A 12,787-nucleotide genomic window follows, 5' to 3' on the forward strand; every position below is an offset into this window, starting at 1 on the left:
ACCACGAAATAGGGGATGTGCCCGCCTCAGGCCTCCCCCGGCGAGCAAAGAGCTACACCTGGAGAGGCGCGGCGGCCGGCACCTTTGTGGAGCCGCCATTCTTCTCCGGACACGATTAAGGGTTTTCTGATCCGAAGGAGCCACCGATTGTCAGGTAAACCCCCCAAAGTGTTTGTTCGTTTTCCCTATTTTAAACCTTGGTCTCTGTAGATTGACCCTTTGACCCTTTGACCCCAGGGGCGATCAAGCACCTCCCATTTTGTTTTGCCGGGAGGTGGGGGTCTCTGGCCGAACAGGAAGGCAAGTCTTCCTCCGCCGCAGCAGCGCCTAGAGTTTCTGGCCGTAATCGCAGGAATTTATCGGACAGCTTTCTACTGCTGTATTGAGATTCATTAGAAGTGTTTCTCTAGTCTGCCCCGGGGCCCGCGGGCGCTGGGACTGCCGGGCGGCGCGGATCGAGCGGGCGGGCGGGCGGCTGGCGGGTTTAGGGCCCAGACGCGGCGGCCGCAGGGCGCCAGGAGAGGCGCGCGCGGGCCCGCGGGCCGGGGGTTATTTCAGTGCGTGGGGAGGGCGGCCCGCGGCCTAGTCTGGCGTTAAGCGGCTTCTCCCGCCCCGGAGAGAGCGCCAAGAGCAGGCGGCTGGACACGGGACGCCCTCCTAAGCTCCAGAGAGTTCCCTTCCTCGGAGACCTGCAGAAGAGTGGGCGAACATGAAATCCAATCCTGCCATCCAAGCCGCCATCGACCTCACCGCGGGGGCCCTTGGGGGCACAGCATGCGTCCTGACCGGGCAGCCCTTCGACACAATGAAAGTGAAGATGCAGACGTTCCCTGGCCTGTACAAGGGCCTCGCCGACTGTGGCCTGAAGACGTACTCCCAGGTGGGCTTGCGGGGCTTCTACAAAGGGACCGGCCCCGCGCTGATGGCCTACGTGGCCGAGAACTCAGTCCTCTTCATGTGCTACGGCTTCTGCCAACAGTTCGTGAGGAAAGTGGTTGGATTGGACAAGCAGGCGAAGCTGAATGATCTGCAGACTGCGGCCGCTGGTTCCGTCGCCTCTGCGTTTGCCGCGCTGGCCCTGTGCCCCACTGAGCTCGTGAAGTGCCGGCTGCAGACCATGCACGAACTGGAGATGTCAGGGAGGATAGCAAAAAGCCATAATACAGTTTGGTCCGTCGTGAAGAGTATCCTTAGAAAGGATGGCCCCTTGGGCTTCTACCACGGACTCACGAGCACTCTATTTCAAGTAGTACCAGGCTATTTCTTCTTCTTCGGTGGCTATGAACTGAGCCGATCGTTTTTTGCCTCGGATGGATCAAAAGATGAACTAGGCCCTGTCCCCTTGATGTTAAGCGGTGGCGTTTCTGGAATTTGCCTTTGGCTTGTCATATACCCAGTGGATTGTATCAAATCCAGAATTCAGGTTCTTTCCATGTCTGGAAAACAGGCAGGATTTATCAGAACTCTTTTAAGTGTTGTGAAAAACGAAGGAGTAGCGGCTTTATATTCTGGTCTGCAAGCTACTTTGATTCGAGCGTTCCCTGCCAATGCAGCACTCTTTTTGACTTATGAATACAGTAGGAAGATGATGATGAGCCAGTTTGAAGCATGCTGAAGTGTCTTGGTGAATCTGGATCCAAGTACACGCCTTTGAGGACTATAATTTAACTCAGAGTTTCATGGAGCACTGGACCAGTGTGGTATTATTTTTGACTTCATGGGAACTTTGCTTTTGTCTTCCCTGCTTATATGCTAAATCTTAAGCTTTATGGAAGAACCTCTATTTTACATCATATAATTTCTGCCCATACTTGTACTGAAATGGAAAAGTTGCTGCTCTTGTGTTTGGTGAGATAATACAGGGCGAGTGGGTGACCGTATATGTACCTAATCTGAAAAGCTAAATATAGTTGTATCAGCGGGCTTTTGCATAAATCTACCCATGTACATGCAGTTTGTTTGCTTATATGTTGTGAGTGAAACACAGTTTGGTTTCCATGTTTAACCTCATGTCACCAGAAAAACAGAGTTAAACATGTTTCAAGATGGTTATAAATGATTACTTAACCCACTCAAGATGTAGGGTCTCTTTAAAAGTCTGCTTAACATGTGCACTATGTTAGCCAATTAAAGTTTTTTAAAAGTTTTTGGTGCTTGAAAACGAAAATATCCATCTACATTTTTTTCATCTACAATGATTTATTTTATTTTTTATTGAGGTAATCTTGATTTATGGCATTATATTTCTATGTCTGTATACCCTACAATGTGCTCACCACCAAAAATTTATTTTTCATCTATCACCATACAGTTGATCCCCTTTATCCACTTTGTCTCCCTCCTTTACCTACCCCCTCTGATAACCACTACTCTGTTCTCTGTAATGACATGTTTGTTTTATTTGGTTTTGGTTTGTTCATTTATTAGGGGTTTTGTTTGTTTATTATAGTTCTTCATATTCCAGATATGAGTGAAATCCTATAGTATTTATCTTTCTCTGTCTGACTTATTTCACTTAGCATAATACCCTCAAGGTCCCTCCATGTTGTCGCAAATGGCAAGATTTCATATTTTTTCTCATCTAGATTTTTAAAAAATATTTATTTATTTATTTGGCTGCAGCGGGTCTTAGTTGCAGCATGCAGGATCTTTAGTTGCAGCATGCAGAATCTTTTTTTAGTCGTGGCATGCGGGATCTAGTTCCCTGACCAGGGATCCAACCTGGGCTCCCTGCACTGGGAGCGTGGAGCCTTAGTCACTGGACCACCAGGGTGGTCTCTCTCATCTAGATTTTTAAGAGGAGAATATACCTGCATACTGATGTGTCTTCCACAGTCTCGAGTTAAAGTTTCAGAGTAGGCATCCTGGATTTTCCCAAGATGTTCTACTCTTAAAATAGCGCTATTCATCTTCAAAGTGGGATCATATTCCACACTCTTAGTTAGGTGTGGCCTAGAGCATTAGGCCTCTGGGAAGTAGCCTGGCCTTTGTACCAAATTTCCTTCCTCTCCTCTCCCAAAGAGCTTCCCCTCTGCTCTACTTTACACTGAGGAAGGGGTGAGGGATGGGGCTGTGCTTCTGTGCTTGGATGAAGACCCATGTAGTTGACAACAGTTCTTAGCTTCCAGTCTCAGGGTCCTGGCCTGGGTAGGATTCCAGGATGTACTATTGGCCCATTTAGGGGTTGTTGATCCCCTTTGGATCGTTCACTGTCCTCTCTGCCTCCACCAGTCAGAAACCCTTCCAGGGAACAGAGCGTGCCAAAGCCATGAGAACTTTTTGTTCCCTGATGGTGATCAGGTGACGTTATCAGTGGATGAAGTCCTCTCCTCTCAAACAGAACTAGACAGAACTTAGTGCTTTCAGTCCACAGTGATTAATGTTAGGGCTGACCCATCCTGAAGTTTACCTGAGGGCTGATAACTCCTTGTCATTTTTTTACAGTGTTGGAAACTTGTAAATTTTGTACTGGCCATCTGTGAGTTTTATTGATGACTGTATATATGATGTGACTTTACAAAGCAATGAAACATAAGAAAAGCAACTTTATTAAACTATACCATATGTATGTATATAGGCACTGACAAAAACCAAAAACAAAAAAACAGTTCATCTGATCCCTACACACTTGTGCATCTGTTCTTTGGCCCTATAATGTAAGAGGGTCATTCTTACTAAAGTAAGCCTCATCATTCCATGATGATCCAAGACCAGCAGAGTCTCTCTCAATAAGTGTTCTTAAGCAGCCTGAAAAGCTGAAAACAGGCAGGCTCCCAGTGTTAATGATCGTCCATAGCATGTGTGTCAATCACTGCTGGCGGGATGTACACCTGGTATGGAGTCACCAGTTTCCTTCAGCTTTTTTCTATATGTGAAGCCTCTGAGGTAAGTCTAGCCATATTGCCAGAGGCAAGAGGGTCAGGGTGATGGATGTTGACAAATGGGGGTTGGGGCAGACATTTGGGGAGGGGATGCTCAGTGTCATCCCTGGTGTGCTCCAGAGCGATGGCTGGTCTTCCATTTGCTTTTTCTTTAAAAGAAAACCATTTTTTCTACTTTACTTCTAAGTTATTTATACATTTAAGTTATATATTACGTACGTAAGTGGTCAGTAGCTACTTAGTGGGGCTTCATTCAAGCAGGTCTGGATTAAAGCAGAAAAGAGAACAGGAATGGCTTCTGCAGGAAGTGGACCTTTCAAAGTCTGAAGGCCCCCCGCTCAGTACCCATGAGCTCGTCTCAATTAGCCATAGAGTCAATGTACCTTTTCACATGTTGTCCATTAAAGGTTTACCTAAATATCTTCAATAGGAATCATTTGAGGCAAGCAAGAGTGGGAGTAAGGAATTGAAACCTGTCAGAAGAATTGTTTTCCACTCTTTTTGCTTAATTCATGGTTCAATATTTAGATACAATTTGTACCACTTCAGATCTGTACTCAGATAAAAATATAGTAACTTGAAATATTGTGTTTAAAGAAATTTGAGTGGTCTATCATTAAATTATTTACCTAAATAAAAATATTTATTGAATTCACACCATTTACAGTATACTATATTGAGCTCTGGGTATTCAGATATTAATGGTCTGGTTTCTGTTCTCAGGGATCTGATGGTCTAGATGTTTGTTTTCAGTCAGAAGAGCAATATTCTAGAATACAATTTAGAACAAAAAAATAGAATCCAAATTATGTGTGTATATGTGTGTGTGTGTATGTAAAATCAGTGATGTGTGTGTGTAAAATCTTTTCCTTAACTGTGTTTTTGTTTTTATATTGTGGTTTCTTTGTAGTCTTTAAATTACTTTCATGGTATTTCTTTCTTTTTTCTTCCCCAGCTTTATTGAGGTATAATTGACAAATAATATTGTGCATGTTTAAGGTGTACAATGTTATGATTTTATATATGTGTTTATTATGAAATGATTATTACAATAAGGTTAGTTAATGTCCATCACCTCACAGTTTACTATTTATTTATTTATTTAATTTGAGGTGAGATGGTATTTATTTCTAAAATTTAAGTTGGTCAAATCCATATATTTGATGCCTAGCCTTCTTTTATTTTTATTTATTTATTTATTTATTTTTCAGTGGTACGCGGGCCTGTCACCATTTTGGCATCTCCCACTGCGGAGCACATGCTCCGGACGCTCAGGCTCAGCGGCCATGGCTCATGGGACCAGCTGCTCCGCGGCATGTGGGATCTTCCCAAACCGGGGCACGAACCCGCGTTCCCTGCATTGGCAGGCGGAGTCTCAACCACTGCGCCAGCAGGGATGCCCCTAGCCTTATTTTAAACTTTACTTCCACATAGTATAATTTATCCCTCAACTTTTTAAAAATTATTTTTTATTGAACTATAGTTAATTTACAATATTGTGTTAGTTTCCAGTGTACAGCAAAGTGATTCAGTTATACATATGTGTGTGTGTGTGTGTGTGTGTGTGTGTGTGTGTATATGTATATATACTTTTTCAGGTTCTTTTCCATTATAGGTAATTACAAGATATTGAGTATAGTTACCTGTGCTAAACAGTAGGTCCTTGTTGTTTACCAATTTTATATATAGTAGTGTGTATATGTTAATCCCAAACTCTTAAGTTATCCCTCCCTCCCCCATTCCCCTTTGGTAGCCATAAGTCTTTGACTCTATTTCTGTTTTGTAAATAAGTTCATTTGTATCATCTTTTTACATTCCACAAATAAGTGATATCATATATTTGTCTTTTTCTGTCTGACTTACTTCACTTAATATGATAAACTCTAAGTCCATCCATGTTGCTGCAAAAGGCATTATTTCATTCTTTTTTATGGCTACATAATATTCCTGTGTGTGTGTGTGTGTGTGTGTGTATACTACATCTTCTTATCCATTCATCTGTTGATGGACATTTAGGTTGCTTCCATGTCTTGGCTATTATAAATAGTGCTACTATGAACTTGCATGTATCTTTTAAAATTAGAGTTTTCACCACTATCCCTCAATTTTTGTTTTTTTGGTTTTTTTTTTTTGGCCATGGTGCAAAACTTGCAGGATCTTAGTTCCCGACCAGCGAGTGAACCCAGGCCATGGCGGTGAAAGCACCAAGTCCTAACCATTGGACTGCCAGGGAACTCCCTGGTATCCCTCAACTTTGAAAAATCTGATTATACCCTTTGGTCTACTGTCAGGGCCAGATGATATGCATCTTGCAATGCTATAGTGATACTGTAGCTAGAAATTCATTCTCTGTTTCAGCTTTCATGGGACACCAATACCAAGCTACAGCAGTAAAGTATATGTAATATCTCAGAAGGACCATATCTGGCAGTGGAGTATCAAACCTGATCATTTTCTTGAATTAAACAAGAAAATGTCCCCAAGTTGTTGAACTTGGAAGAAAAGTAGGTTCTTTTCTTCTGGCCCATATCTCTAAGAAGGGGTGATAATTATTATCAGGAAGTTGTTGTGTGCATAAAACAGTCACAGGAGATTTTTTGCTCAAGCCATAAAGTACCCTCTGTTTGGAGCCTGCGTTTCCAACGTAAGCACCCTTTGAGCTTTGAAATTCCTGTTTTCAAAGTCTATGACTTTCTGGTCTCTCTGATCTCTCCAAATTCACGTGGAATGGCCCAGGAATCTCTGAGAGCCTTTTTAGAAAGTAAATTATTTCAGTGTTGGAACTATCATCTAAGTCCGTGGTCCACCCTTTGAGCTCCATGGTCCACCATGTTTTCAGCGCCCTCCTAATGCCAGCACTTTTAAATACAGGCTCCTTGTGAATGGTGTAAATGATGTTTAAAAGGAGGACTAGGATCTTCCTGTGTCCCTATCTCTTCAAGGTTGGTGGAGTATCATCTGTTCTGATGCTCTGTTCATTGCCACAGATATAATGGCTTTTTCAAAACCACTTCAGAAAATTTGGTATTACTGGCTTTAGTCTGCACCTTGAGACAAAAAATTTCACAGGTGCGTAAGTAGTTTTGTAGAAAATTAATGTCTGTTAACAATTCTACACATTCTGCGGGGGGAAAAATTGTACTCAGAAAGAGTATTATTTCTGTTACAGGGAAGCCAGATAATTGTCTGTATAGTGAGAATTTCTACTCCAGCCTAAAGTAGTTTCATTGGGTCCTCCTCAATAACCAGCAGACTTTAATCGGGGCATCCTTCCACTTAATTTCTTTGCTCATTGATTTACAAATGGTTCTTTTGTCCATTCGGAGCAAAGACTCCTTTCTGCCTTTAGATGAATGGCAGAACCTTCAACCCGTGCTCTGAGTTCCCGATCTAGGTTGTTGGAGGTTTTGTCCACAAAAAGCCTTCTCTGTCTCCTTAGCACCAGACGTGGGAATCTACTTGGACTCAGGTGCCCACTTGGTCATGAAGAGGCCGTGCAGCAGGGTAAGTGTTCGGTTCTGAGTCCGGAGGCTGCCGCGGCGCCATTACTGTCTTTTGTAATGCATTAAGGATTTTAGCACACACTGCTTTTTATTTTTAATTCTCTGCTTCTATTTTTATGCTTGCCTCTCCACTTCTCTTTGCCGTCTGGAGTCAAAGCTGAACCACGTCGATAAGAGCTTTGCACTATATCCAAGAGTTTTTCCTCCAGGTTGATTCTGGTCTGTTACTCCGAAGAACTAGGCAGGAAGTCTCCTGGGTTTCAGGACTTTCACTCCTTGAGAGAAGGTCTAAAGGCTTGGTTGAGCTTAAACATTTTTGGCAAGAATACTTCATTGGTGATTCTGTGTGCTTTATATTCTCTCACATGTGCTGTTTTGTTTTATTTTTATACTGTTGGACCTCAAGTTCACAGAATGGGATTATGATAAACTGTCATCATTAGTCCATACCTGACCTGCATTGTGTATTTACTTACCTATCCAATATCATTTAGCTGTATATCTATATATGTAGTTATCTATCGAAATAGTAATAAGAATTTGTGAACACAGTACCTCCCCACAAATGCCAGGACCTTGGTAGTAATATACATCTAATCGTACAAGTGGTTCCTCCTACCAGTCCCTGGCCCCCAGCAAATGAAGGTAATTATCATCCTTGAATTCTATGTGCATCATTCTTTGCTCCTTTGTATTTTTTTTTTTTTGTATTATATGTTACTCCTACATATATATTTTTCTACTTGTTTTAAATTTTATAGTAAGGGTAAAATACTGTATGTTATACTTTGGTACTTTTTTTCTCTAATATTTATTTTTAAAATCCAATAATCTTGTGTTCCTGTAATTCATTTATTTAGACTACTGTAAAACATTCCATTTTGTGAGTATGCCGTAGCTTATTCATTCAGTTGATAGGCATATGGATAGTTTCCTGATTTTTGCTCCTGTTGCCCACTGTCAATATAAACATTCTTACATATACCTCCTGATGCAAATGTGCAAGAATTTCTTTTGGGTATATAACTAGGAATAGAAATTCTGGAACTCATAAGTATTTATCTAGGAGTAATCGTTGTATTTATTAGTTAATATTCAACTATTTTGCAAAGTAGTTGTACTGATTTTTACACGCACTTGCAATATATAGGCCAGAATCTCCTGTATCCACATGCTTTCCAACACTTGGCATTGTCAGGCTTTTAAATTTTTGTGAAACAAAGAAATCTACCTTATCTTGGTTTTGATCTATAGTTTTCTAATTACAGCAAAAGAACATCTCTTTGTGCATCTATTGGTTATATGTTTCTTCTGTGAAATGTTTGTTCATGTCTTTTACCATTTTTCTATTGTTATTTTTATTTATATTGGTTTGTAGGAGTTCTTTATATATCCTTGATATTAATTCTTTGTCAGAGTGTATATGTGAGTATCCTCTCCTGGTTTGTACCTTTTCCCATCTTTAAGATGTCTATTGATGAATGAAGTGTCTTGATTTTATTACAAATGTATTAATCTTTTATTCTATGGTCAGTGTCTTTTTTTTTTTTGTAAGATGTTGGGGGTAGAAGTTTATTAATTAATTAATTTATTTTTGCTGTGTTGGGTCTTCGTTTCTGTGCAAGGGCTTTCTCTAGTTGTGGCAAGCGGGGGCCACTCTTCATCGAGGTGCACGGGCCTCTCACTATCGCGGCCTCTCTTGTTGTGGAGCACAGGCTCCAGACGCGCAGGCTCAGTAGTTGTGGCTCACGGGCCTAGTTGCTCTGCGGCATGTGGGATCCTCCCAGACCAGGGCTCAAACCCGTGTCCCCTGCATTAGCAGACAGATTCTCAACCGCTGCGCCACCAGGGAAGCCCTGGTCAGTGTCTTTTTTAAGAAATTATTTCTACCCCAAGGTCTAAAATCCATTTACCTGTATTTTCCACTAAGAGCTTGAACGTTGTTTTGGGTTTTGTTTTTGTTTTTGACATTTGAGTCTTAGAACCATTTGAAGTTGATTTTTAAATTAAGACCCAATTTAATCCTTTTCTGTATGGATAACCATTTTTAATTGAACATTTCATCTTTTCGCCTTGATCTGTGTTATGGACTGAATGTTTGTGCCCTACCCCCTACCCTAGTTCATATATTGAAGCCCTAGTCCCCACTGTGATGGTGTTAGGAGGAGGGGCCTTTGGGCACTAATTAGGTTTAGATAAAGTCATGAGGGTGGAGCCCATGATGGGATTAGTGTCTTTATAAGAAGAGGAAGAAATATCAGAAATATCAGAGCTTCTTTCCACCATGTATACATACATGGTGTATGTATACATACATGGTGTATGTATACGTACATGGTGTATGTATACGTACATGGTGAGGAGGCTGCAGCCTACAAGCCAGGAAGAAGGCCATCATTAAGAAACCAACTGCTGGGCCTCCCTGGTGGCGCAGTGGTTGAGAGTCCGCCTGCCGATGCAGGGGATACGGGTTCGTGCCCCGGTCCGGGAGGATCCCATATGCCGCGGAGTGGCTGGGCCCGTGAGCCATGGCCGCTGAGCCTGCGCATCCGGAGCCTCTGCTCCGCAACGGGAGAGGCCACAACAGTGAGAGGCCCGCGTACCGCAAAAAAAAAAAAAAAAAAAAAAAAAAAAAGAAACCAACTGCTACATAGAGAATGGATTTGAGGACACGGGGAGGGGGAAGGATAAGCTGGGATGAAGTGAGAGAGTGGGATAGACATATATACACTACTAAATGTAAAATAGATAGCTAGTGGGAAGCAGCTACATAGCACAGGGAGATCAGCTCGGTGCTTTGTGTCCACCTAGAGGGGTGAGATAAGGAGGGTGGGAGGGAGGGAGACGCAAGAGGGAAGAGATATGGGGTTATATGTATATGTATAGCTGATTCACTTTGTTATAAAGCAGAAACTAACACACCATTGTAAAGCAATTATACTCCAATAAAGATGTTAAAGAAAAACCAAACAGAAACCAACTGCTGGCACCTTGGTGTTTGACTTCCCAGCCTCCAGAACTATGCGAAATAAATATCTGTTGTTTAAGCCACCAGTCTATGGTATTTTGTTAGAGGAGCCTGAGCAGACTAAGACATTCTGAATTGCCATCTCTGTAATGTTCAAACATTGCATATATACATAAGTCTCTTTTTGAGCTCCCTAATCTATTACATTTGCCAAATTTTCTGCCTGTGCACCAATAGCAGACTATCTTGATTAATATAGCTTTATAACAAGTCAATAATAAATAAGGCAAATTTTTAATCCTACTTTTTTTCTTAAGAAGTTTCCTAGCTCTTATTTTATTCTTTCATATGAATTTTAAAGTAATGTTGTAATGTTTAAAGTAGTGTTTTCCTGGGGGAGAAGAGAAGTTATAACTTTAAAACATTGAATCTTCCAATTCAGGAACATCATATATATATTTCTCCATTTATATGAGTCATCTTAGTGTCTCTTCACAAAGGCATATGGTTTCTCCATAGAGGCCTTATACTTTATTAGTTAGACTTATTCCTAGCTATTTGATTTTTTTTATTATAAATTCTATCTTTATTTAAAATGTCAATTTCTGTTTACTGGTTTATAAAATAAATTGATTTTATATTGATTTTTCAAATTCGGCAACTTTACTAAACTCATTAATTATAATATTTTATCTGTAGGTACTTTTGGATTTTCTTTGTACTCCTTAATATCATCTACAAATAATAACAACTTTGCTTTTTACTCTGCAGTCTACATAACTTGTATTTCTTTGCCTTATCATGCTGGCCAAAAGTTCCAGTACAATATCAAATAAATGTAATAGTGGGCATTTGTGTCTTGTTTCTGATCTCAGAGGAAAGCTTTTAACATTTCACAATTAATGTGTTTTGCTGTACATGTTTTCATATCATTTAAAGATTAAGGAAGTTTTATTTCTAATTTAAGGAGTTTTCCCCCCCATTATAAACAGAATTTTATCCAATCCTTTTTCTGTGTCTCTAAAAATTATTGTATGATTTTTTCTCTTTTACTTTATGTCAGTGAGTGATATTGGCTTTTAATTTTCCTTTCTTGATATCAGGGTTATGCAAAATATTTTAAGGGCGTGTTCTCCCTTTTTTTCTATTCTATGGTAGTGTTTGTATAAGATTGGAATTATTTCTTCCTTGAATTTTTGGTACTACTCACAGCGCCTTTCTTTCTTCCTTTGTTTTTTAAAGGTTTTTCTAATTAACTTGAAAAGTAGTTTAAGTGGGTAAGCAGCAGGGTACCTTGTATAATGCTAGACAGTTGCAGTATGGGAAGAAATGGACCAGGCCCCTGAGATGAAATTGGGGTGGTCCTCCACATCTGGGGAGTGGGGACAGCAGCTCTCAGTGGAACCCAGGCAGCGCCAGTTGTGACCCGACTGTGCGTTTGGTTTCAACCGGCGTCATCCGCGAGTCCTGCACTGGGATACTTTACACTAGTGAGAATGTTAACCAGCCATATTGGCTCAATAAATAGCTTCAGTAAGGAGTGAATGTCCTTCTAGAAATCAGTGCCTATTTTTCCTGGAAACTCCATTTTAAATAGTCCGGTTCCATCTGAAGTCAAGCTGTTGTCATTGCTGTCATTCCATGATGTTTTCTCCCGTGACATCTGCAGCTCAGATGAACCACTGTTTTGATTTAGAGATACTTACGTCCTTTGTGTTAAAGTTATTTTGAAGGAGTTGACTTGCTGGATGGCTCTATTCTTTTTCCTCCAGGAAGAAGGGGAGAAATGTACTTGGAAGCAATGTATGTTTATATCAATTTGCAAATTCCTGTACATAGAGATATATTTTTTAAGTGTGAATGTAACAACATACTGTGAATTCCATCTTGGTTACAAATGAGACTCCTTTAGTCAGTTACCCAAATAAAATCGGTTCTTAAAAAAAAACAAAAAGAAAAAAACCTTATGGTTTAGTGGCTCCGATGATACCAAGCCCACGTTAAGCAGCTCTTATGACATGATGATCATTTGATGTCCCATAGTCAGCCACTCAGTCTCTACTAGGGCTCAGGAGCCTGACAGCGTCTACTTACAAGGACACAGAAATTATCTGCTATAGAAGGCATGGATCTGCACTACAAGATTTGCACTATAATCATCCTACTGTGGCTTGCTGGAAACTCCACACAGCATCCTTAGCCACTACTGGCATTTTTAGCAACATCAGATTGACTAGATCACATCAGATTGGCTAGTATTATAGTTTCAACCTGCCACGTATCTTTTTCTTACTCCAGGCCCTGCTCAAACCTGGCAGCATTTTGAGTTCCAAATATGGTATATGCTGCCTCTAAAATCCAGAGAGGTCCCCAAAGACAGTGCCTCTCTTCTGGTGGTAAGAGATGCAAGAGATAACTTGTATTTTACCTTGGGG

At 40.8% G+C, this 12,787-nt stretch overlaps 1 protein-coding gene across 1 annotated transcript; it reads left to right on the plus strand.

Moving 5' to 3' along the window:
- Positions 1–709: 709 nt before the first annotated feature.
- LOC307051409 (mitochondrial ornithine transporter 2-like) lies at positions 710–1,615 on the plus strand (the record flags this gene model as incomplete). Its single annotated transcript, XM_079701727.1, has 1 exon — positions 710–1,615. The coding sequence occupies one exon, from the start codon at positions 710–712 to the stop codon at positions 1,613–1,615; it is 906 nt and encodes a 301-aa protein (XP_079557853.1).
- Between the last annotated feature and the right edge of the window lie 11,172 nt (positions 1,616–12,787).

Source organism: Hyperoodon ampullatus (assembly GCF_949752795.1).
Source record: "Hyperoodon ampullatus genome assembly, chromosome: 4".
In the NCBI taxonomy this organism is placed as follows: Eukaryota; Metazoa; Chordata; class Mammalia; order Artiodactyla; family Ziphiidae; genus Hyperoodon; species Hyperoodon ampullatus.